Consider the following 26,985-nt stretch of genomic DNA (forward strand, 5'->3'; position numbering starts at 1 on the left):
ATTCTTTAAAATATTACTATCCGACTTCCAAATAATAAATACTTTAGATAGTAATTATATGTTCTCATATTGGCTCTTTTCTTGACAGAATATTTTAGACACTAGAGTTTATTGTATTTTGCTTCATATTTATTAAGACAACTAGCTGATTGTGAAACAATTACAATGTATGAACAGAGAATGTAAGTTATTTTTAAACAGATTCATCAACAAATTTTTGCAAACTAAAATTGTTTAGTTTGCCAAACTTTTTATTTTTCTATACTATATTGGTTATTTTATTTTTTATTGTCCAGTTGTTAAATATTACTGGTTATCCAGTATTATTTAACTACTACAGCTACTTCTACCTCTTCCCCTTCTCCCCGTTCCGTCTCTTTCTCTCTGTTCCCTTAGAGTTCTATTTATTGTTCTTATAATGAAGTAGCCAGTTACCTCTTTATATACTTGCATTGTACCAGAACAATACACTATGTACTATTTAACCTGAAAGCAAACTACTGTACAACTAAATGCCCATCAAGTTGCAGTTCTCTTTGTGTACACAGGTCTCATGTTTTATTGTAGGAGTTGGAATTTACCACTTGTCATACTCATAGATTAAATTAATGGAAATATAGTTTAAAAATAATATGTCCTATCTTCAGCATGTGTCCAGTTCTGTATACCACATTTTAAGGAAGATTCCGAGAAAATAAGCAATAGAAAGAAAAGCAAGGATAATCTTGGGATTAGAAACTAAGATATATGAGGACATGTCTGTCTACCATTGTAAAATGCTTATTGAAGGGCATAGAATAGCATTCTTCTAGCTAGCACTAAAGAGGTGTCACACAGAAGACAATTATAACTTGTTTTCTTGTTCCAGTATGCAGGACATAAAATAATCTTACTATAATGGCAAGTGGATTCCAATTAAATGTTAACAGAAATGTTATAATGGTATGAAGAGTTACAGTAATTCATAGGAAGGAATTCCTCTCACTGGATATGTTCAGGAAAAGGCTGGATAGACCTTAGGCCAGCTATGACATTCATCTGGAGGATAGACTTGAGGGCCTGCATGACCTTTCCAAATCTATGATATTATATCCCTTAATTTGGGGGGGGGGTTTTCATATATACATGACTTAAACCGCTGAAGCCACATTATTTTACTTTGCTTCACAATTTTATTTGAAAATGAAATTCAAAAGCAGCAGGTAACTCAGATAGGGATTCAAAAAGTTTGATGCTTTGTACTTTTGCTGATTCTTGAGGTTTACTTTTATTCTAGATGGTTGTTAATTTGAGTCCACCCAAGGGAAAGCCAAAAAGCAAGCACATTCTGTAATATAACAATAATAATAATAAAAGCTAGTGAAAGATCAAACCTAAGTATAAAAATCTTACAACTATCTCATCCACCCAAACTACAGTTCATATACTAACAATTGCAATTAAATAAAATTGACATCTCATTTTATTGGGGCTTATGGGTAATTTTGTTTCAGTTGCAAACAAAAATTTAGCTATTTTTAACTTACTAATTAATGCATTTCTCCACAATATAATGGTACTTTTGTTAAATAACCTTTCCCTCTGGATAATTACCTTTCTTGCATCTGCTTTGCACAAAATAGCTTAATTTATAGCCAAATGTTATGCTCTGCTCATAAATAAAATATTTATATAATGTTATTAAGGCATTTTAAAGTTATGCAAGAACTTACAATTAAAATTCAACACAAAACAGGTGACGGGGAGAAACAAAAATGTGGTTGTTTCAGTGTCACAAGCTGAGGTTTAGCTAGAGCATTGCATGACTATTAGGGTTTAATAGTCACGCAATTACTATTGGTTCTGAAATAGAAAATAAAATGGGTTTCATCTTGGCAGTATTCCAAGAAGTTCCAAACATAGGATAACAACAAAAAAAGGATCTGAGGGTCTTAACAATGGAGGATAGTGGATAGGGATGCAACCAGATACAGATAGTCCTCAACTCAATGGAGTCCAGAATTACAGTAGTAAGTTGTGCCAATTGTTATGACTGAGCCAATTTTATGACATTTTTGTGGTGTCACAATGGGTTGTTTTTTTTGCCAGAAACTGCAAGTAAACACCAGCTTCTGGCAAAAACTTGATAGTTTGTGGTCACATGACTGACCATGAGATGCCATAAATGTGGGCCAGGTGCCAAGGGGGGACTCTTAGAACTTGAATCTGGGTTGTTAGTACCGTTTGATGGGGGGCAGGGTCTCATAAATTTGATCATGAAGTGACCAGTCATTAAGTGAGGACTACCTGTATAAGTAAAGAGATAAAAAAAGATGGTCATGGAGGAATTTGAAGGTAAGAAAAGATATGTGAGATCTTGAAAGACGGTAATAATTATTGCAGTTGTCTTACAAGGACATATTGGGATCAAAAAACCAGAAAGATAACCAATTATCTTAGCAAAACTTTGAATATGAAGAGTTAAACCAAGAATCAGAAGAAAGACATTTGAAGGAGATAGCAGAAACAGTTCTTTTTGTTCAGGAGACTGTTAAGAATTACTGCGTGTTTGTACAGGACTTCAGGCCCTACATGGCATATGGTCCTTGAAAGCTTTGAGGTATGACTGCCTAAACCTCTCTAGTTTTGGACAATTTAAAATTTTGTTTTGGGTAGTTTTAAAAACCTGCATTTTTAAAATGGGATGGAAGAGGAAAATTAAATACATGGGGAATAATATTAACTGAATATAATTTAAATTACAATAAAATATAAATTAAATTAATCCAATTTAGATTCCATCCCAGATTCACCTACTCTTTTTTATACTACCTACTTTTCACATACAGCCTCTGTTATGCCACTGATAAATTAAAGGTGCCCTTAGCCTGGAAAAGACTGCACACTGGTGTTGTAAAGGGAATTGTGGCACAATTTGGTTAGAAATAGCCTACAGAGAACAAATGGGATGGAGGAATCAAAAACTAAAGTAATACAATGTCCACTTTAACAAAGTGGTAAGATGCTAGAGGATTGTCACACTGAATTATGGGTAATCAACAATATTAAATAATACACATCTTCAGCAATTATGGTTTAAAAAAATATATGAGCTTGCTATTGCCACAGTAATAATATTGATCTTCTCTTGGTAAAGCCATTTTTTACTCTTGGTAATATTCAAAACAAAGCATTCCATTACTTTTCTTTTTTCTTTATCCGGTCATTTTTTCTACAATGCAAAGTTTGCCTCAACAATTGAGACTAGCAAAACCAGAAGCAAACATGGTTTGCTATGGGGGTCCGGTCTATGAATTTCATATTCAGAATGAATCAAAGCTTTGAGCTAACAGAATCAGAACATTGGAAGAAATTACCTTTCTGCAAAAAAAGGTTGATAGTTTTTAAATAAAATTTCAGAGAGGCTAGCATTATTGCTTGAATTTTGTAGCTTGAAACAATTTTTCAGAGCAATGATGATTCTCCAAAAGACATTTCTGATTTTATCTCTGAAGATTTTCTTTCTTGACCATCCTTATTTGAATCCTGGAGAGCAGCTGCGGCATCTACAGATAAAGAGAGAGTATAACACAGTGTAAGGATTTTACATGCCTTTGCTTCTGTGCTGGTCAGGATCTTTCACCAGAAGGGACAGGACAGGGTTCCCAGTTCCCAGCATCTATCTATGGTCACTTGCTTACCTGGCTCTACACATTGATGTAGTATCGCCACTTTAACCTACAATGTTGTATTATGACAAATATTTTGCTGCTGGTTATAAATCAGGTAAAAAGTCACAAAATTGTACTCACCGAGCAAGGAATTCTCTTTCAATAGCTTATTTTCCTGTTTCTTCTGCAATAAAATATAAAGGAATATGCTATATGTATCTTATATTTCTCCTGTCCACAGGGGGGAAAAAACATTCTTTAGCCAAGTAGGACTTGACCAAAGGAACAAGCAATGCTTGTTCCATCATCACATCCATTTTGTCATGAGCTGTGGTGGCGCAGTGGTTAGAATGCAGTATTGCAGGCTAACTTTGCTCATATTGTCAGGAGTTTGATTCCTTCGATCCTGACTGGCTCAAGGTTGACTCAGCCTTCCATCATTCTGAGGTGGGTAAAATGAGGACTCAGATTGTTGGGGGCAATATGCTGACTCTGTAAACCGCTTAGAGAGGACTGTAAAGCACTATGAAGTGGTATAGAAGTCTAAGTGCTATTGCTATTGTCTAATAACTGCTGTGTATCATTGCATGAATTACTAGGTATAATTTAACATGACTAACATCAATCAATTATTTTGTATAATATATAGGTGATGGATAATATATAGGTAATGGCCATACCTCCACAGATGTCTTCCACTGTAAATAGATCTCCTTTGATATTTCCCAGTCAAGAGGAACTACATAATCATCTGGCGATAAAATATCTATAAAACAAGATCACACAAAGTGTTTTTAATCTACTCATGGGTTTGAAAGTTTACATTAAATAGGTGTTACAGTCATTTGATTGCAAATCAAGCCTAAGAGCACTTTGGTTATTTAATTATGTTACAATTAATGGCATACTTTGAATTTGCAGGGTAACTGAGCTATTAAAGCTTAATTCACACTTGCACATATTACTATTTTACTTAAGGCTTATTAACCTAAAATTGGGTCTTGTGCTGAATGAAAACTAGAAAGGTTTTTTTAATTATTTGAGATATTATAGTGGGAGCAATGAGAATAAAATATGCAGAGTGACTTCATTTATTGCTTATTGAAATTGGTCATTATTTTATATACCTGATGCTTTGGAACTGCATAAATGAAGGTATGTAATCCAGGATAGAAAATGTTTGTTAATAATATAATTGCAGCAGTCAAATATGAAATACAGGTAGTCCTCAACTTGCAACAGTTCATTTTGTGACCATTCTAAGTTATATCACTGAAAAATGTGACATATGACCTTTTTTCATAGTTACAACCTTTGCAGCATCCCCATGATCGTGATCAAAATTCAGATGCTTGTCAACTGGTTCATATTTATGACAATTGCAATGTCCCGGGATTCACTTAACAACTGAAAACAGACTGAATCCAGTCTCTGAACTATGGTTCGTCCTTTACCACAACATCACCACATACTAAATTTACTGCAACAGATATAGTGCAATAAGGAGAAGGTGTAATTAAAAAAAATAGAAAAATTATGAAGAATTGGGGAACCATAATATCTGAATGGATTTTACAAATTAATGGAAAGACAACTTGGAAGAGTAAGGTAGATATAAATTTACCAGTTATTGACAGATTTAGGCAAGGAGAGGATGAAAAAAGATGCATTCTTCATGGGGATTTCCACACTTGGATTGGGAATAGCACCTGGCCAAATGTGTGTGAGATTTTTTTTATGTTAATTTTTTTGGAAGCCACCAGAACCATTTTGAAGTGGTTCTAAAACAAACAATTGGAGTTCTTCTGGCAGTTTCCTTTGGACAGAGATAAATGGTTTTTAGGTTGTAGAGAGTGTGGTGGCATGTCAATTACCCCGGTACCTGGATGAAACTGTCTATCTAGACCCGTTCCAGTCCAGCTTTCGGCCTGGATACAGCACTGAGACGGCTTTGGTCGCGTTGGTGGATGATCTTTGGAGGGCCAGGGATAGGGGTTATTCCTCTGCCTTGGTCCTATTAGATATCTCAGCGGCTTTTGATACCATCGACCATGGTATCTTGCTGCACCGGTTAGAGGGATTGGGAGTGGGAGGCACCGTTTATCGGTGGTTCTCTTCCTACCTCTCTGATCGGTCGCAGACGGTGTTGACAGGAGGGCAGAGGTCGGCCCCGAGGCGCCTCACTTGTGGGGTGCCGCAGGGGTCGATTCTCTCGCCCCTCCTATTCAACATCTATATGAAGCCGCTGGGTGAGATCATCAGTGGTTTCAGTGTGAGGTACCAGCTGTACGCTGATGACACTCACCTGTACTTTTCCACACCGGGCCACCCCAACAAAGCTATCGAAGTGCTGTCCCGGTGTCTGGAAGCTGTACGGGTCTGGATGGGGAGAAACAGGCTCAAGCTCAATCCCTCCAAGACAGAGTGGCTGTGGATGCCGGCATCCCGGTACAGTCAGCTGCAGCCGTGGCTGACTGTTGGGGGCGAGTCATTGGCCCCAATGGAGAGGGTGCGCAACTTGGGTGTTCTCCTGGATGGACGGCTGTCCTTTGAAGTCATTTGACGGCCATCTCCAAGAGAGCTTTTTACCAGGTGTGCCTGGTTCGCCAGTTGCGCCCCTTTCTAGACCGGGATGCCCTATGCACGGTCACTCATGCTCTCGTGACATCTCGTCTGGATTACTGCAATGCTCTCTACATGGGGCTCCCCTTGAGGAGCACCCGGAGGCTCCAGTTGGTCCAGAATGTGCGGGTGATAGAGGGAGCCCCTCGTGGCTCCCATGTGACACCTCTCCTGCACAGACTGCACTGGCTACCTGTGGCCTTCCGGGTGCGCTTCAAGGTTTTGGTAACTATCTTCAAAGCGCTCCATGGCATAGGGCCGGGTTACTTACGGGACCGTCTGCTGCCACCGATTGCCTCTCCCTGCTCTCACAGGGAGGGACTCCTCGGGGTGCCGTCAGCCAGGCAGTGCCGACTGGCGACTTCCAGGGGAAGGGCCTTTTCTGTGGGGGCTCCCACCCTCTGGAACGAACTTCCCCCAGGACTTCGCCAACTTCCTGACCTTCGAACCTTTCGCCGCGAGCTTAAGACACATCTATTTATTTGCGCAGGACTGGACTAGAATTTTAAATTTTGAATTTGGTTTTAATTGGGGTTTTATTACTTTTATTGCTATTTTTAAATATTCGGTCTTATTTAATGTTTTTTAATTGATGTTTTATTCTGTATTTATATGTATGTTTTTTATCAGGCTGTAAACTGCCCTGAGTTCCTTGGGAGATAGGGCAGTATACAAATGCAAATAAATAAATAAATAAATAAATAAATAAGGCTCTATGAGCCCTTTCATCTTAGGTAATGGATTGGAAAGAGCAATCAACCCCAATTCACCTCAATAGCAAGAATAGTGTTGTATTAATGGTGATCATGGTCTTGGCTCAGTTGCTTTTAGAGACCAGTTGCTGCTACTGCCATTCCACTTTCGATGAAAGGTGAACTCATTTGGGAACTGTTTCTTAAGGTTTAAAATGGGGATCATTGGCAGAGAGAATGGCCAACAGCCAGACAAGAGCTCAGCTGTGATTTTGAAAGTTGCTGCTCACTGGATCAAGAAAGTTGATTTAGGCAATTGCAAGATGGCATCTCAGTGGTAGTAACACCAGTAGGTGTTTTCACCCTCATCAATTATTCATACTCTCTTTTCAGCCAAGGAGCAGTTGATTCAGTTGTAGTAAATTGAATTTTAAAGTAGAAGCCAAAGATTCATTCAATACAATTGGTTAGTTTTCAGTCTATATGTTGAAGCAACATGACATAAGGTGAGTCATAGTATTTACATGTTATTATAAAAAGATTAATAAGTTAGAGGTGATATTGTGTAGTATTCTTTGTAAAGCTACATGGGGAAAAATCTAGAGAGTCTCATTTAAAAGTTCTAGTATTACTAATTGGCAAAATTACACTATTGTAAGTGTGGTGACCATTTGAATAGTATGATCATGTGACCAGAATAAGGAATATCAACAATGAAAATTATTTGTTGTAGTGATGTTGACATTGGTCCTATAAGCAAAACACTCCCAGAGTAGTTTGAACAGTCCTACCATATCTATAAAACATTCTCAAAGAGAAAAGGCATCAAGGGCTAGAATATTTTCAAAATAGCAATCTTCTCACTTGAACTGAATATTTGAAAACCAAAAACTATGGCATTGCTTAAGCAAATGTGGAACTGATGTGCCCATTTACTGGACATGTTAAGAAACATGCAAAATAATTAAATACACAGAAAATAATTTAAATTGAAAATTGCCAAGCCTGAAATCTAAAAATTAATCACATGATTTTTATGAGGTTACTCTTAGTTCACAAAGGTATACTCTAATCATTAACATCAAAATTGGATTTTCAGTTTTTTGAACCTGATATTTTTACCCCCAAAGCAAGCAATAAAATTAACTTTTGTATAAAAAGGCAATGAATGCTAAAAATGCATGCTAAAGTTTAACCTACTAAATTATTTTTTTAAAATTCAACTCTATGAAATTCTACATTTTTCTCAACTTTATTTTAGCTAATAATTACCTAATGGAACTCCTGGAGAACCGAAAAGTTCTACTAGTTGAAGTACAAATCTTAGTGATAAAGGAAGCTCCATATTACTGGATTTTGTATATGTGGAATCTTGAACATCTTTGATGTTTACTTTTTGTTCACTTTCATTAATCACTTCCATATTTTCAAAAGGTTCAGCTGAAGTGTTTGTAAGGCATTCAGTAATTAGTTTAACTGAATGCAAAATATCTGGCTGAGTAGTTGAAATATCTGGAGATACCTTTTCCTTTTCTTTAATTTCTATTGTTACATCACATTCAAACAATTCTTGTTCACTTGGTGAGGAAGCTTTACACGAAACAAAAGTACATTCATGAATTGGAATATCAGATTCTTTTGTTGAAATATTCACAGATTCGTCTGCAAGTTTATTGGAACCATTGTGTAACGGAAGTTCCACATCAAAATCAGAAAATTTGACTACTGCATTGTAATTGGATGCTTGAAGTTCACAGCATTGTTCATTCTTTTCTAGAATGTTTTCATTTGAAATGTCTTCTTTCTCTGTTACTGTATCTATATTGTTTAGCACTTTCTGATTTTTTTTAGGAGGAATATGCCGTGGTAAATCAAAGTTTGGGGCCAATTTGAAGATCCTTTTATATTTCTCTTTTTTCTTTGGTAAAGCTAATATACATTCATCAGTTGTGAAACTGGCTTTCCTTCCGCTTTCTCTGACAAATTCGCTAGCATTATCACATATCTTATTTTCCATCACCAATAATGACAAAGGTCTATTTGTTGTATTGTTATTTTCATGCAGGAGTTTTCCACTGTTTTCTTTCACTAATTCTTTACTAGAATTATAATCAGTTATTTCTGTTGCATCTGAAAGCATCTTCTTATGCCTTTTTACCTTTTTTGATCTTTGCTGAAACATTTTAGATACATCCTCAGGCCAAGTCAAACAAGATTCGTTTTTCTCTGTCTTGGTCTGAAATTGTTCATCAACCAGATCAAAGGAAAAGAAAGCCCAGGAATTCATTTCATTACTTTTTGAAGTTCCATGTGGATGTAAAAGAGTTGTTTCCTCTTCATTGCTTAACATTTGGTTTCCCTGGACCAAGTTTTCAGCAGATGTATTTTTGTTTTCTTTATCAGTCAATACAGTATTTTTTCTTGCATCGTTTTGATCTGATTGTTGAAATGAATTTTGATTATGTTCTAAAGTGTTACTGTCACTTTCTGCAAGCGATATGCTTTTGATCCCATTTAATAAATGACAATTGGATAATTGGCCAGCTATATTTTCATTTAGAGTAATTGATAGTGACACATCTTCAGTAATATCTGCATTTAGTGACTTCTTTAAAGACACTGAATTTACCACAACAGAATCAAGGAATTCCTTTTTTTGCAATTCAGAAAGCTGTAAATGATTATACTTCATTGAGCCATTCTCACTATCAATTTTAGCTTCATCTGGATGGCCAGTCACTAATTCTGATTGTCCATTGTCTTCTGAATTTTCTTGCTCACTGTGTGATAAATCCCCATCACTTGGAATTAAGTGTCCATCTGATTTTATGTTCACGGATGTAATAACAGCATTTTTTATTTTTCTGTTCCTCCTTCGTTTCTTTTTTTGTTTCATCTTGTGTAAACTGTGTTTCCTCTTTACAATCAGTTCCCTAAATAGAATAAAGAACTAAATATGAACAAATTATTATGAATGCTCTTAGTGCAGGCATACACATCATGACTAAGTATATAACCCATGGAGCATCCCCTTAAGACAACTATGGAATGATCCAACTTTAAACACATCAACAGATTCATAACATTTTTCTAAATATTCAAAAGTTCCACAGAAAATATTTTATACTTAAATCCTAGATAATAAGAGCAGAATGTACTAATAATCAAGCTTAAAAACAGAACAGGATGTTGTGCTGGCGTATGTTCACCAGCATGAAACATTCCTATATATTTTTGTTGTTATATGAGAAGGCATTTCTAATCAGAAAATAATAGAAATAATGTATTCAAGTTGTAATATAGAATTCATTACTTTTTTCTAGTTAGCTATGGAAGACATAAGAAAAAAACCCTCTCTGATTATGGTTTCATCATGAAACTGTTACAAGATGCCTGTAGTATGTAGTGTGCAAGATGGATATTTTTAAAATAGGTATCAAAGACCAAACTGCTCCAATCTTCTTTTACCTGAAAATTGGAATTCATCCATATCTTTAAGTTCTAGTAAAATCCATAGAATATCATTTACATTAAAGTGGATTTCTGTCTGGAGAAAAAAATGTTAATTTACATTGTTTACTTCATTTCATACTTTTACTCATGTGCTATTTTGAAATGATGTTTTACCCTGAAAAGATACATAACATACATAAATTATTACTGGGAGGATGTTGGTTTTAAAACTGAAAGAGTGGTCATAATTTTCAGCCTCTAACATGTTATAATATTTTTATTAATACAGTATTATTTGACCTCACCTCATCTTATTCTCAAATTGTTTATGGATAATCCCTAAACAAAGAACAAAACACATAAAATATGTTAGCTGACATCAACTGGCTAATTTATGCATCCATTCATATAGAATTCCATAACTGAACTTATGCATGGACACTATGGAAAAGAAATGTTGAAACAGATTGGCATTAGGTCAGCTAGCATGGTTCTTCTTTTCTTCAGTCAATTAAGTATAAATTCTGCATTTATTCTCACTTTCACTTCTCTACTTGATTTCCTGACAGATTTTTGATTGCAAATATGTCAGAGTAGGAAATTCTTGTACACTGTAAAAAGCTACAGTATATATGCTAAACTATCGCACACACGGTGTTTATGGTTGCCTCTGTCTCTCCCTCTGTGTAGGGAAAGCAAAATCAAGATTCTAATCAGCTGTTCTCGCCTTCATATGAATAGAACCCACAAGTCTATTTGCAGTCATATGAAAACATATACCAAGGAGATAGATTCAAACTTACAACAGAAGAGGGTAAAAGTTATGTATTATTAAAATGGTCTATCGTGACTTTAAACTACCGTAGATGAAACAGTGTATCATAGAGCAACAATTTTTGAACCAAGAGACCTCAAATGGACTAATTTGAGGAATGTGTCCAAAATCTGGGATCCAAGACTGCTGAGGGAATGAAATTTTAAAACGTTGTTTCACCTTGCTTCAGTGCTACTGGCTGCTGTTGCACTGCTGGGCTGCTACTATGGTTACATGATTTTCGTTTTCAACATTCTGTCTCGTAATCAGGGGTGAAATCTACTTACCTTCCTTACTGGCTCAGGAGTGCACGTGCCCCGCGCCTGTGCTCGCTTTGCTCGCATCACATGCGCGCACATGCACAGAAGGTAAAAAACACATTACTTCCTGGTTAAAACCAGGAAGTAATGACACCCAGGCGGGTGAGAGGAGCTTCGCTCCGCCATCGCTACCGGATACTCTGGTCCGATCTGGTAGCATTTTACCCCTGCTTGTAATCACCCATTCTCCCATCAAACTAGAATCACTTACCTGCTTGTTGAGTAATGTAGGATAGGAAAGGGAAGATCTCTGATGCTTCCTGCCAAATTCCCTCAACGAAACTCAATGAGGAAGCCAACAGAAAGTTGCTCCTGATCCCATTGCTTCTTTGACTACCCTTAGTGATTCCGTTTTTCTCTTTAGGTAAGCAAATCAGTGGTGGATTGCTTCCAGTTCAGTCCGGTTCTATAGAACCAGTAGTAAAACTGGCGGGAGGCTCTGGCCACCCGCCACATCATCATCATGGGTGATCTGCACATGTGCAGAAGCTTCTGCGCATACATGCGCGCTCGCGCTCCCTTTGCAAACCTGTAGTAAAAGTAAGTGGAACCCGCCCCTGAAGCAAGTATCTATGAAATGATGACCCAGTGAGGCATGAGTCGGACATCAATATAGAACTTTTCTTCCTTATCTACCATTTTTCTCTTTGTGTGTAGGGAATAATTCAAAACTAACATTTTCTATTTATGATCTTCATGGTAGCAGGAAGAGGGGTGATTCTTAACACCTTATTCTGCCACATATGTTAATTGCATTTTCTCTCTCTGCTCAAATCCAAAACATTGTATCACACATGGTGGGTATTGGCAATAATAAGACCTAATATTTATATTGTAAATTTATAGAGAAATTAACCTCCTCTTAATGAATACCATGGGATTTAGTTCTGAATGAAGAGGTATAGGGCTGCATTATTAATCACTGTTAATAAAAATCATACTTACCTGGTAGGGGACATACCTTGATCGTATTAATCACTGTTATCTACAATCACTTAGGTTTGTTTTATTTACTGTCATATGTACATATGTAAGTCATAATATATATTAACTCAAAAGAAAAATCTTAAATTAAAATTATTTTGTTCCCTTCTATGTAACATTAATAGGTAATTTAATATTAATATTTATTATTTTAGTGTTTTATCTTGTTTTTACTTGGTTGTAAGGTGCCTAGGGTCACATCTTAATGATATGGCCGGCATACAAATTTAATAAATAAATTCATACATAAATACAAGAGATGCAATGTCTGGTTCAAGGAAAAGACAGCAGAAATTTCTTAAAGCTACACTGAAAAATGTTTGCGATATTCGAAGACAAATGTATTCATCTTTAAACATATCTATTTAGTTATTTTTAACTCCCATCCTGATTGTGTTCCTAAGAGCCTTACAAGACCTTGCTGTTCTCCCAGGCAGCTTAATTTTAAATTCTTAACAAAAGAGTGCAAAAATCAAGTACATGGTCTAGTGCCATGTTGGCAAACCTATGGAATGCGTGCTGGAAGCTTTGGGATCTTCCTAGCTTGTGGCTTCCGCTTGACAAGCAGATGGATGCCTGCGAGGGATGCATGGCCTCACTGGCTCCTCGTCCACACACATGCGCCAGTCAGTTGGTCTTTGCATGTGTGGGATCGCCTAAACCCGGAAGAGCAGCATTCTATTGCGCATGCATGAGCCAGTACCCGAACTTCTGGGTTTACATTGCATGTATGCACGATGGCCAGCTGTTCATCAGGTGTGCGTCTGTGCCAGAAACCAGAAGTTCGGGTGCTGGCTCACGCATGCGTGATGGAACGCTGCTCTTCTGGGTTTTAGCGCTCCCATGTGTGGGAAGTCCAGTGAGCCCGTGCGGTGCAGGAGGGATGGTTTCACGTGCCATTTCCGGCACGCAGGCCAGCACACGGTGATGTAAAAAGTTAGCTATCACTGATCTAGGGCGATACAATTTTGGGGGTACAAAATCCCCAAAATTCAAATCTTGACTATGGATGATTGAAATGTGTCCCATCACTATTTGATTATTTTACCATGATTTACTGAATAGGAATCCAAACTAAAACATCCACATCCACAACTCTGGGAAGCTTACAAAACGGTAAAAACAACCCCTCCAACCCAAATAATCAGAACTCAATAAAACTCATGATGACCTTGGGCAACTCTCCTCCACACAATCTTGCTGGGATCCAACCACATGCAATCCCAAAGCTCTTGAAAAGAATCAGATCTTCAAGGCTATTTAGAGGGTAGATGAAAAGTGGTCTCACAAATAACCTGGTCCCATGTCATTTAAGGTTTTAAAGGTGGCAACCAACACCTTGCACTGTAACCAGAAAGTAGAAGCTAGTGCTGCTCACACAACAGTGGTGTAATATGAACGTACCATACAGCAATCAGAACAGCATGTGCTGCCAACTCTGAACTAGTTATAAGTTCCAGGTGATCTTCAAATGCAGTCATCTGTAATCATGGAAATCCACTAAGAAGTCACCAGTGAACAAGGACTCCTGAGCCATCAATGGTGCAATAGGCATACAAAATGGATCTGTGCAAAAGCCCTCCCAGCCATTGTTGACATCTGCTTGTCAAGCGGAAGCCACAAGCTAGGAAGATCCCAAAGTTGTGGACCAGCTCTGTTCAGATGGGGGCTACCCCATCAAGTGTCAAAGAGGACCAAAAACATAAGAGTCTCTTGCTAGGGTTGAGGCAAAATCAAGTCCTCCTGATTCAAATCCTTACAGGCTCCAGGTCTTGGACCTACACTGGATAATGTTATTCGGCCAATCAGGTGGAAATGTATAGCTGGATATCATCAGTATATTGATACCGCATCCTGTGCCACTGGATAATCTCTCCCCATCTCATGTAATAAGGGGTGAGAGACCTAAGCACTGAGGTTCCACTTATTACAGGGTACTAGCACTCAACCTATCCTGCCCTATCAACACTGACAGGAACTGATTACAGTGGAAAGAGAACCACACTCAAACAGTGCCTCCCACTCCCAACTCTAGGAACCAGCACAGAAGGATACCATGGTCAATAGTATCAAAAGCTGGTGAGAGGTACAGGAAAATCAGAATGGATGTTCCATCCCTTCCCAAGCTCTTCACAGGTCATACACCAGTGGCACCAATACCTTCTCAATGCTGTAACAGTCTGAACCCTGACTGAAAAAGATCCAGTTCCAGATCACTTAATCTAGGGTACTTTGAAGCTGAGTGCCTAACTTTCTGTAAAAACAAAGGTTGGAGATTGGAAGTTATTTAACATTGTTTCTTAAAGCGTGGTGCCCAGAACTGGATGTATACTCAAGGCAGGATCTGACTAAAACAGAATAAACTGGAATTATCATTCCTGTGATTTGAAAATTATGTTTCTTAAAATTATGTTTGCCTTTTGCAGTCGTATTTCACTGTTCTCTGATAATCAGTCTGTAATAATCTTTTATTCCAATATATTTTTCGCAAGTACTATTACTAAGCTGCATGCTAAACCTTTGCATTTGATTTCTGTTCCAAAATGAGTACTGTAACTTGGCATTGTCTATTTTTCAGATCATCAGGCCCACCCCAACAACTATCACCTAGAAGCCGATTTTTTAAAAAAGACAAAGTGCTCCCTCTAACAAAATGAATAAACAAATAAAAATTAAAAGTGACTTTTTCCTGCCTTAGGAGATCTGCCACAATTCCACATTTTTAAAAAGATGTATTGATTCTTGTACAATTTGATACTTTATCTACTGCTCCATTTTATTTCCTTTTTAATGATTCATTTTTAAAGTTTCTACACTATTCAATTTCTAAATTACAGGTAGTCCTTAAATTATGACCGATCACTTAACAACTGTTGTGAAGTTGATCTTTCAGGCAAAACTCACCATTCCCAAAACATTTACTAGAAACATTAGTGTGCATTTGCTTTTACAAAAAGTGTAATTGGATACACACATGTACCTACTCAATTTACAAATAGCTTGTCTGTGCAGGAAGCCAAATAGGAGCTCCTCATGTTTTCTCATCACCTTTCCTCCCATCCTTTTTGTGCACCTCAATTTTCCCAATGCACATTTGGGACTCCCCCTTTTTTTATTCATAGAAGTCACCAACTTCATACATGCCATCCCTCCTCCTTTGCTGCTGGGGCACAAGATGGTATTGGAAATACTGGCCATCTAATTCATCTTGTGAAAGTTTATGGACAGAGGAAAGATGAGGGTCCTTTGAAGTTTTCACTTAGGCACTTTCTTCCCCGCTTAAGCCCAACAGGGACCTGGTGGGACTGGGAAAAGGCCTATGGGGATCCAAGGAATGGGAAGCAGCACATGGAGTGTCTCATGGGGTAGGGTGACCTTTGGAGAGCTGGGGCAGGGGGGCCTGTGCCTGTGCTGGTCCACCCAAGACTTCTAAGGCATCCCGTGCTTCACTTAATGACTCACACATTTGTTTAATGAGTCACGGGGGGGGGGGGAGCAGGGATGGGAGGATCGATGCTTCTCTTAAGGCCATTATCACATGAAAACATAATGGTCAAGTTCCATTATTTCAAGGACTACCTGTATACATCATATTTTACAAGGCAAGATTGAAATAAAGTTAAGTTTAACTTTAAAATACATTAAATCTTAATTGCATTACATTATTAAGTATTTCAATTTTCAAAAATATATATTATTGTTACCCATAGGATTAGGGTATAAATACTGGAAATAAATTAAGTGCATAGTATTAAAATATGTATATATTGTTTTTCTATACTGTGAAACTTAAAAGCAGTTTACAATAAAATAATTAGGATTCCATAATACAGCTACTAAACTAAAACTATATAAAAATAACATTAATTATAGGTAAGAAGGAAAACAAAAATAAGCATTAATACAAAACTCAGTGAAATATTGTAAGAAAAGCCAAATTATCAACAGATATAAAAAAGGTGTAACAGTAGGTCCTCACAAATTTGCAGGGAAGGGCCACCTGTAAAATAACTGCAAGAGAATGTTTGCTTTTAGCACACGCAGGAAGATCTTCTTTGACTATGTCTGTCAGATATGTGCTTCTAAATAGTTTATGTCAAAAGCAAAACTATCTCAGTAACTAATTGGAGGGTACTGTAAATTCTTTAGGGTATCCCACTGAATAAATTAGTAATTACTTCTGGAATAAAATCAGTGATAGTACCATACATAGAACATTGCAATAATCCATCCGATGTGAACAAGTAAGGTCAAATTAACCTATGCTGGAAAGGGATCAGGAGCTGATAGACAACTAAAATTACAAGCACCTCAGATGACATAGGTTATTGTGCTATAACTGATGACCATGGTCCTAGAAAGACTTCTAAGCTCTGTGCTTCTTAAATGAGGGCAAACATGTAAATTCTTAATTCCCATATCTGGTAATTCCCCACAAGGTCTTACAAGATTCAACCTCAATTTATTGGCCCTCCTCTATTTCCTAAATGCACTAGTTTCAAATCATAACCCAGTTTCTTCTGTTTCTGATGTTATAGAGAACTCAAATGTCATCAGCATATTGATGATACCCAGACCCCAAACACCTAACAATCACAGTAGAACTGTTAAGTAGTATTGAGAACAAAAATATGCCTTGTGAGTTTCCCCAACCCAACTCCCTCTTATGCACGGGGATATACACATTTATGTTTTCCTACATATTCTTTTTTTTTTTAAGCTGGAACCCAATCCATTCAAACTGACATGAAGTTGAAGACTTGCCTTGCTTGTTCATATGCTTGTTTCACTTTGTGGCAACAAGATGATGGTTAATACAAAAGTAGAAAAAATGGAGCTCGTTGTCTGCTATAAGCAACAAATAAAAAATTGAGGACAAATAATGTCTACTTCTGAAAGGAAAAGTCACCGCCATATCATATGAGGCTTTTGTGGTAGACCAGATCAGAAAACACAGTAATACTAGAGCTGCATTTTATTCAGATAGACTATAGCAACAGAATCTTGCAAGTTTGATAGTTTCTCTTTCCCTTGGTCCCCAGTGAGTCAGGAAAGAGCCAACCCATGTTTCTTCTTAATGTTACTTCCTTCTTAGCCTTAAAGAATACTTTTGTCCTTTTCGTTTAGGTAATCGTTCCTGAATCTTAGCCTCAAAGTTATCTCCTTAGTTTTCTGCATATCATGATCAGCTACATAATTAGATGAACAAAGGCAATACTCTCGTATTACTAATGACAACGTATGTACTATTAACTTGCAAAATACTGGTGCACTGATTAATAGTTATAAGCACACATTGTTAAATGCAAAGTTTAATATATTAAACTTAATTTTTACAAGAACTTTATCTACTTAAAAAAAGGAAATGGCAATGGAGCAAACAAATTAAGCAGTAAATTATCCAAAATATCTTTTAATTATTTCTATAGTAGTATTTACATGCATATTTTTCAACACATTAAAGATTAGGACACACAAAAATTAATAAATATCCAGAATTCAATCTGGACTTCGAGTCTCATTTGTATGATTTTTCAATCCTCTATGTGTTTATCTTTTAAAAGAAAAAGAAACACAAGAAACAGAAAGTCATATTTGTATGTTTGTATAGTTATAATAAATAATAAAGTAGAAATAGTAGAGTTGTAGAGAAAAATAACTGATCAAAACTGCACTTCAGTAAATAATATTGCCAGATATTACCATGCAGTTAAAGAGATTTGGCGTTTTTGAATATGACTGTGGGGGGAAAAAAACCACTTAACTACAGTATTCTAACTAGTAAATATTCCATCCATTTTATGAGGTAACTTTCATCAACCAGGGTGCCCTAGAGATGTGTTGATTTCATTTCCCTTCCCAGCCAACATGGTCCTTAGTGAACATTTGGAAGTTTGAGCTAACAGACCCGAGAGTCAAGCTGTCATAAAGAGTTCTGTAGGTGTATCTACCTATCCTACATTTGAATTAACTTTCAAAGGGCAAAGTGTAATGGAACCATTATTCCATCATGTGGATATCCTGGTGAAGGCTGAAGGTTTCATATAAAATCATACAATATAAGTAAAAGTTTTCTGTAAGGTTGAGTCAGTAGAATAACATGTCAGCCTAGACATGAGAGATGAAGTGAATATTTCCATTAATAATTTGATTATCTAGAAATATTATGGAAGAGTATGTTTAAATTGTATTTTAGGCTGCTGCTTTAATAAATGTCTTTACTTTTTCAGATTTCATTACTGAGCATGGGTATTAGGCCCTGCATAAATTTATTTCTTTTAAAATATAGTCATGAAGGCCAAATTATTTCTACTAATAGTTCTTAATAACTTATAGGAACTTTTTATACAGGGCATGCTACTCTTTAACTTCCAAAGGTTCCCATGGAGAAATGGAGCCTGGTGTAAAACTAAATTCCATTGAGACTGGATTGCTGAAACAGTAGTACAAAACCATGCAAAAAGAAGAGGCATTCAATTTTTTATATGGCATTAGCACAAAGACCTTTTGTGAATTCAGCCACAAACATATCATGAACTGGATACTGTATATATCATATCCTAAACAAATATAATATGGTGTAACTAATGTCAGTTTCACTTTTTCAAAATATTTGAATGTATTTTTTTTTGTAAGAAAACTAAGTACCCATATCAAAAGGCACAACATTTAACATACCATATTAGCGTGAATTTCAAATTTGATAAAAAAGTTCTGTGTGAGAACTGATTTGTAAGAATACAAATCACATGCTGCATGCTGATATTCAAAGTCACAGATTTTAACTGCAGAATTTTGCTACCACTTTTGCAACTTACGACTTGCACAGATAAAATTCTGTACAGATCAGAAAATGGAAACGTAAGAACTTCAGCTGAATGTCAATGTTTGATTGATAAACTTCATAATAACATAATTGTTATCAATAGATATGGAGAACTTGAAATGCTACAATAAGCAGAAAAAAGAATTATTCAAATGTAATTCCTATATTAAAAGTTACCCTATTGTTATTTGTTTATTAAAAATCCATGATATTCTATTGAGAAAAAGAAACTGCTCAGCAGTTTGCGGTATAAGTAAAATGTTGCACTAAAAATCAGTGATTATCGCAAGTTTCAATAAAGTCAAGATTAGTACAAATATAAAATGTGAAAGTATTTTACATTTTAATATTAAACATTTACATTTTTATAAATAATTCCAAGATATTTAATCTGCATTAAACCTATTTTACTCACAAAAGAAATTAACTGCGTATTTTAAAATGATCAAAGAATTTAAGTTTTTTCAATAGATTTAACTTTACTAATTGTGTATAAATGGCAAGCTATTACCGATAAAGAAAATGGACCTTAAATGTATCCTCACTTATGTGATACATTACAAATATTCCAAGAGACTGAACAGTCTCCCCACCTCTGTCTTCTTTGTAAACATGGTCTTTGTGAAGTTTTATGAAAAGGAAGCACTGAATTCATGACAATGGGTATCGAGATTTGATATTCATATCTTTCCAGCATTTGCACAATCTTCTCACGACTGACCCCATGTTTATTCCTCCTATAAAAGAAAATAATTTAAACAGATAAAAACCTGATCATCTTGGAATACCACCTAGAATGCCTTCAGTTTGTGTTCTTCAAAAAAAATTGCAAGGACCAATACATATTTAAGTGGAAAAATAGCAATTGAGCAGTGATTTTGAATGTAAAAGATGTTTAAAAAAGTAGTAGCAGTAGCATTTTGTCTATCTTAAATGTATAGCTTAATTGTGGATGTTTCTCATTTAAAACAAATATATTAAAACCTCACAATTTCCTGCATATTTGTAAGTATCAGAAATAAATAGCCAGGTACCAACACAGATTTTTTTAAGTAGCCAAAATGAAGAGAGCAAGAGAGGCATAAACTTAGTATTTTTTTTGTTGGAGGCTGAATAGTTTGACACTTATTTGTTTGTTTGTTTGTTTGTTACACTGAAATATTTCTTCATTTCCTTTGTTTAACTGCTGCCAAGTATCCTGGCACAGGGTATCAACTGATATATTGGATTTATAGTACTTGAATGAACCTCTGGGGCAGGTAACTGATAGGATTTATATGTAGCCTGCAAGTCCTAGGGAATTTGTGGATCAGGACAACTGAATAACAAAAGGAGATTGTGAATGAAACTCTATGAGCATAAAAGGAAACTGTAGTTATAAGATTGTATACTAAGAAATTGGTGTTGACTCTTAGAGATCAGAGACAAATTTTCTCTACCATGATCTGTTCCTAACTTCCAAAGGTGCACCCATTGTTGCCGTTGTCACTGTAACTGAACCATCCACATTACTTAATTACAAGCATCAGCATAATTAAAAATTAATAAAATATCCAAGTGAAAGCACAGTGTGTCATTCTATTTCACAAAGCCTAGAAAAGAAATTAGTCTTGGAGAAGGGAAAAAGATAATTTTAAGTTTATACAAAAGTTTTCAAAAGTTTCAAGTTGCATATTTCTCAAGTTTCGTACTTTTTTTTTTTCAAATGAATGAAGTATAATTTAAGTCTTACTTTTCTAGTTCTTCAGGATTAAACTTCCACCATGTATCTGGTTCATGGAATTCCACATGGTAGCCTTTTTCTAGAGCCTAAACAAATAAGAACTACAGTTATAAAAGGAACATCAAATAATAAGTTTTTCTGATCTTGTCTGCAAGACATGTATAAGATTGTATTTCAATTTCAGCATATTTAACATATTTATTCCAATAAAAGTTTTAAGTTTTACTGAGATTTTTGAAATGTATGAAGAAATGTATGACAAAAATGATTAATACATTTACAGAAATTAGATTTATATAATTAATTTATAAAAGTGAATCTCCATTAAAAGTGGCTGCTTTATTTACCGCTTTCACATAAGGCTTCATTTCCCAGGCTTGTGTATTTGTGTTGTCTACAATAATTGGGGATCTTCCTAGATCCATTGCTTCTTTTGCTGCAATGCATAAGAATTCAATTAAATAAATGGCAGCTAAAATAATTAATCTTTTGAAAACCTCTTGAGAGAATAAAAGTTGAAGACGCCTATCATCTCCCTGTTCTTGTTTGAATATCTCCGGTTGACTATGCAGTGGCACAGAATGATAGACTAGATTAATCACTGGCTTGATTTAGCTGTTCTTAAGTTCTGAAGACTATACTTAATATCATAAACATTTTCTAATTTCATCAGATCTAGCAAAATGTTTTGATAGTCTTTACATCTGTACAGTTATCACCTACATTGCTTCACCCTTCCCATTAATATCCAAAGATGCCCCAAATCTGCATTTCTATATGAATGGTCAGGTGATTGTTTATATAGAAAATTATAGATCATGTTGAAAAGTACAATCTGCAAGAAAAAGTACTAAGCTTAACTTGGTTTGCTTTACCCTTAACATTTTACATTTGCCTGTACTTATAGAGAAGATAGGCGCAAGGCAATTTTCATTTACCAAAACTTCCAATAAAAGAAAAAAAATAGTAAGGAACCATGCTAAAAATTCAAATTCCTTACTGTTTATGGGGATATTATTGCATATACCAATGGGGATATTATTGCATATACCAATGAATCTGTTACAAATTCTCAGATTTACAATACCAATTTAAGTGTATATTTCATTGTACATTTCTAAATTAACATATCTTAGTATTTTCACACCTCGATTTTGATTCCACTCATGAGCAGCACCAAGCTGAGAAACATTATAGTTCCAACATCCATTGATCTGATGGAAGTAATCATCAGTACTGAATACAATGCCACTACAACTCTGACCAAGGAGAATACTGTCAAAGGAATAAAAAGGAAGTTTATTACCACATAGCCAAATGTTGGTTTGGAAAAACAGAAAATCTTATACTGAAATTTAGTAAAACATTTCCAATATATTTTTGACAAATATCTTAGGACTACGACAGTTCCCAAATCTAATTTTTCATCCTTTTATCCTTCCATCAATTTTTTTTTAAAAAAATAGGCTGTATAAAGTTAACCAATAATCAGCCAATGTACATTAATAGTTTAAATTCAGGTAAATACATGTCTCATGCAGACTAAGCTAAAATTATTAATATAAACATTTCGAATAAGTCCTCAAAAAAGGTCTTTCTAAAACACTTTTAGAAACCACTCCACTTGTTCTACCTCAGTTACTTATATTTCAACAAAAATACTTTAACCCATTTCCCTAAACATACCATTGAAAGAATGTATGCTAATTACATTAAAACATACTTATAGCTATCTTAATTCAAATCATTTCCCAAATTTTACAGAATATTTTAATTAATGAAAGAAATAATCATTAAAATGTAGTCTAATATTAAGAAAACATGATTTACAGATAAGATTCAGAAAGGTCTTTTGTGGAATCCAGTCACTGTTTGTCCAAAGGCCCATTTTCTTGGCTGGAAGTTTAAAGTTATGTAAACCTAATACTAACACCAGTTATCTGAAAACTGTATAATTTCAATAACTTTAAATTTTGCTTTGTTGAAGGGGAATTACTCAGTCTTTATCTTTTAATTTTTTGCACATCTATTTGCTCATACTCCCATATACTTTTTTCATTTTAAACAAAAAAAGAAATACAGATGAACTAGCTGATCTGAAATTGTCCAAAGCTCACAATCTTCAAATAGTTAAAACAAGGTGTTTTTATTTCTAAAATATTAATACTTGGGTTGATATTTGAGCTTAAACAATAAGTTAAAGAGTACATTTTGATGCATAATTTAAGACCACTGACCAACCACTGAAAAAGTCCTGACTTTGATCTAGAGATAGAGGGAATAAGTAGTAAAGGGGGGAGAGATCAAGAGGAAGCAGTAGTATAGAAGAGGAAGTCTATGACATAAATTACTTGTATTTTATTCTTAAAATAAATTCATGATTCACTTACTGAGATAAGGTTGTCTTTCCAGAGCCTGGAAGTCCTCTTAATATTAAAAGCCGCTTGTTAAACTCATATAATTTGTCCTGAGGATGCTGTTGGGGAACATTATTTGACTCCTCAAAATTGTGAGCTTTACTGTTTTTCCAATTTGCTTGAGTTTCACAGAAACCATTAAACATATATCCTTCAGGTACACTACATTCATTTCTGATTGTATGCATACTATGAATATTAGAGGGATTACTGTATGGATTACTTTGATCACATTCTGAACTGTTCAAGTTATTTTTTTTAAATTCTGTATTTGAAGAATTGAAGCCATCTGAACAAAGTGATAAGGAATTAGAGTTCTGAAAATTGAAGGGAGCAGTAAATGGATGTGGTGGGTTGTAAGGTATTACAAATGGATGGGTCTGTTGGCCACTGTGCCTAAACTGAGGTACAAAATCATTCCAGAATATTAAATCTTGTTTATTGCATGGTTGTTCGGTTTTCCATGCATCTCTTCCATGTTCACTTTGTTCCATGCCTGTTCTGTGACCATTTGGGTCATTACAAATGTCTTTTCCAGTTCTATAACTATTTGATTCATTATAAAAATATTGTCCCTCATTACTCTCCAGTAATGTCTTATGAGACCATTCTTGAGATTTTACATACATTACTTGATTTGATTTACTACAGTCCAGAGGTGGATAAGGTGAATTTGCTTCTGTCTCCTGTAAATGAGTATCTGGACAACTTTCATTACTTTCAAGCTGATCCATTTCCTTGTAGAACTGTGACAATTCATCTTCTATTTTTGGCATATCACAGGAGATAGCTTGCACTATTTCTTTCTGAGACTTTCTACCAGTATTTGATCTCTTTGGGCAGTTGTTTTCAACATACTTTTGCTTTTGTTTATGTTCACAATTACTTTCACTTTTATAAATGGGTCCAATAAATGCTTTGCTTGTGCTGTACAGTTCAATTTTCTCTTTATTCTTATGTTCACTAATGAAATTGTTATCTCCATTATGAGCTACATTGCTGTTGTCAGTAACAGAAGAATATTCATTTCCTTTAATTTCAGTTTTGTTTACTAAACTTGAAAGATCTGTTGAACTTGGTGTTTGACCAGGAGGTACTTGGTTAAATGAGTTTAACACTTCTGCATTTTTTTCTCTCTCTCTTTCCTCCTCCTCATCTTCACCATCATCATCAGATAGCGACAATGGAATAAAGCCAGAATGGGTTTTTTTAATATGTATTTCCTCATGAAGTCTTTGTAATTCATCATAGGATTTACCATAAGGCTCTTCTGTAGATTTCATCCTTTTAGAAGAGGGCTCAGCTACTGAGACATCCTGATTTTCAAAATATCTTGACTTACACACAGCATGAAGCATCTTAAAAACAATAAAATATATTTAAAGTATTATATCAAATATGTTTCATGTTTTGACTCATGCAATGATTGAAACTAAACATGCTGAACTGAGGATACACCCATTGTAGCCAACCTTTTTTTCCTTCTATGTAAATGTACTTTCCAAATAATAAAAGAATGTTATTGTAAAATTAGTGAGAGCTTGTGAAAAGTAGCCTAAGGGTAAAACATATTCTTCAGTTTACAAAATGCTTTGGGATCAAGCTGATTTTTATGTTTCAATAACAGTATACACTATCACACATTTGCTACCTATGTTAACTTTTAATTGCTTTAGGAAAAAATAAAAAGTTGTGAAGAAATTGAGGCCAAACAGCAACAAAATGGTTGCAGCTTATTTTGAAAACACACAACAGCCACCTTCAAAATAAAGCAAGCCCTTGCCACTTCAGAATTAAGATCCCAAGTCATACAGTTTTAGCCTTGCCCTTTTCTATAAGGTCCCATGTGCTACCTAAGACTCACGATCCGGATTTTGGGAGGGCAGGTAGCCCCTCCAAATGATCTGCCCGCGCCACAGCTCCGGCCAGAGCATCTTTGCTTCCCCTTGTTTTTATGCATCAGGTGCCCCAACATCCCGGTGGGGGGGCATGTCAATTCTACACCCCCTCATGCGACGAGTGACAGCTGAGGTACAAAAGCATAGCCCCAATGAAGGCCTTGCCTCCGCTTTCTCCCATTCGTAGGTTCTGGACTACAAGTCCCATCCCCCACGGCAAAACGACTGCCTTCTAGCTAAGAGCAATGAAAGCTGTTGTAGTCCAAGGAGGCCAGACTGGCCAAGGCGGGCGGATATATCGTCTCCGTACACACGCGTCACATAGAAAACAAGCATCTGACCACCACCCCAGTTCTTCTCCCTCAGGCTGTGCAATTCAGAGGCTTCCTCACGCTCCTTGCCTCAGCGTCGGTCTTCCTAAAGAAACTTTCTACCCGCATCTGCAGACTAACCTCAAAACAAATCGGCTACTCGCTCGTCAAGCATTCCGGAGGTCAAGCGGGGACGACCACGTGCCCCCACCAAAGCAAACCCGAACCCCAATATAGGCACCTCAAATCGCCTCCGTCCAAAATGGTGGCTTCCTTCGTTTTCGCGCATGCGTTTTTGTAGCTCTCGCGGCCTACAAAATACATTTCCCGACATTCCTAGAGCGTGGGTATGACATCATAGACGAAGAAAAACGAAGAGCGGAACCTTTGGAAGAGCGGAGCGCGAAAATGCTAGAAAGTTGTGGGACAAATTTATTAGAATAAGTGCAACAATAAAAAAAAGAGAAATTCTCATATTTTATCGATCTTGATATAGTAGGTATAACGGTCGTAAGTTCGAAGGACTCAGTATATAAAGCTTTATATATAAAGTATATAAAGCCGGCCTCGGAAAATCCTTTGCGTGTGTTACCATACCACCTAGTGTTACTACCATTTATCACTTATTCGGATGATCTCCAATTGGCAGCAACGGGATACAAAACCTTTTTTTGTCCTATTTGCAGCTCCGATGTCTTAGCCCTAAACGGCTTAATTCCAGGGCAGTTTCCGAACTCACTTTAGAAAGTTCCTCATACATAGGAGGTTGCATAGAAGTAAATACTTTAAAACTCAGTTGAATTTAATCGTAACAGGGTGCGCTATACTGTATGGGGTTTTCGCTGTGTCCCACATGAATTGGTTTATTTTACACGTATTATTTTTCCTGTGTTCTTAAAAGTGCCGTTGTTATTTCTATTATAGCTTTTTTGCCTACAATTCCTTCCATATGCAACAAGTAGAAAATCTTTTTCCATTTTTGCATTTCCAAAATAGGCATAATTGAAAGCTGCCTTAAGCTTGAAAAATAAGCAGTCTTAATTTATTACATATAAATTCAAAACTGCATTATCCAGTGTATTCCATTGCTTAAATTAATTACTGTGGTAAGGAAACGTATCATGATCTATGTATAAGTTGTGATCTTTCTTTAGTGAAGGATATTAACTTTCCTTTTAAGATCATATCTATTTGCGGCAATTAAATCAATCAAATACTTCAGACTACGGATTATACTACACGACAAATATTTTCACCATATCTATAATCTATGCA

At 35.8% G+C, this 26,985-nt stretch overlaps 2 protein-coding genes across 3 annotated transcripts; both read right to left on the bottom strand.

Annotated features, from left to right (window-relative positions):
• Positions 1-239: 239 nt before the first annotated feature.
• On the bottom strand, positions 240-20,049 carry LOC131200168 (uncharacterized). 2 transcript variants are annotated; one of them, XM_058186627.1, is made up of 6 exons: positions 19,955-20,049; positions 10,723-10,756; positions 8,237-9,897; positions 4,331-4,416; positions 3,792-3,834; positions 240-3,545 (listed from the first exon to the last, which is right to left on the bottom strand). In XM_058186627.1, the coding sequence occupies exons 2-6, from the start codon at positions 10,725-10,727 to the stop codon at positions 3,445-3,447; spliced, it is 1,896 nt and encodes a 631-aa protein (XP_058042610.1). In that variant the 5' UTR covers positions 10,728-10,756; positions 19,955-20,049; the 3' UTR covers positions 240-3,444. The 2 variants fall into 2 exon arrangements, with proteins under 2 accessions (XP_058042610.1, XP_058042611.1); XM_058186628.1 differs by lacking the exon at positions 19,955-20,049 and having other exon boundaries at positions 10,433-10,744.
• LOC131200170 (NEDD4-binding protein 2-like 2) lies at positions 19,288-26,008 on the bottom strand. The gene is made up of 6 exons (XM_058186629.1): positions 25,852-26,008; positions 23,475-24,859; positions 22,232-22,359; positions 21,432-21,520; positions 21,094-21,170; positions 19,288-20,098 (listed from the first exon to the last, which is right to left on the bottom strand). Exons 2-6 carry the CDS (start codon positions 24,857-24,859, stop codon positions 19,903-19,905), a joined length of 1,875 nt encoding a protein of 624 aa, XP_058042612.1. The 5' UTR covers positions 25,852-26,008; the 3' UTR covers positions 19,288-19,902.
• Between the last annotated feature and the right edge of the window lie 977 nt (positions 26,009-26,985).

Source organism: Ahaetulla prasina, chromosome 5, assembly GCF_028640845.1.
Source record: "Ahaetulla prasina isolate Xishuangbanna chromosome 5, ASM2864084v1, whole genome shotgun sequence".
Taxonomy (NCBI): Eukaryota; Metazoa; Chordata; class Lepidosauria; order Squamata; family Colubridae; genus Ahaetulla; species Ahaetulla prasina.

Bases quoted from the DNA above. Each gene is read 5' to 3' on its own strand.
- LOC131200170 (XM_058186629.1), bottom strand. From the start codon at position 24,859: ATGCTTCATGCTGTGTGTAAGTCAAGATATTTTGAAAATCAGGATGTC. The intron at 21,171-21,431 runs GTAAATAAAGCA...TTATTTGTTTAG, and splicing joins TGAAGCCTTATGTGAAAGCG to GCTCTAGAAAAAGGCTACCA. The intron at 20,099-21,093 runs GTAAGACTTAAA...TTTCTTTTATAG, and splicing joins AATCCTGAAGAACTAGAAAA to GAGGAATAAACATGGGGTCA.
- LOC131200168 (XM_058186627.1), bottom strand. The intron at 4,417-8,236 runs GTAATTATTAGC...CTTGTTTTATAG, and splicing joins TTCTCCAGGAGTTCCATTAG to ATATTTTATCGCCAGATGAT. The intron at 3,835-4,330 runs GTATGGCCATTA...ATTTTATTGCAG, and splicing joins AGTGGAAGACATCTGTGGAG to AAGAAACAGGAAAATAAGCT.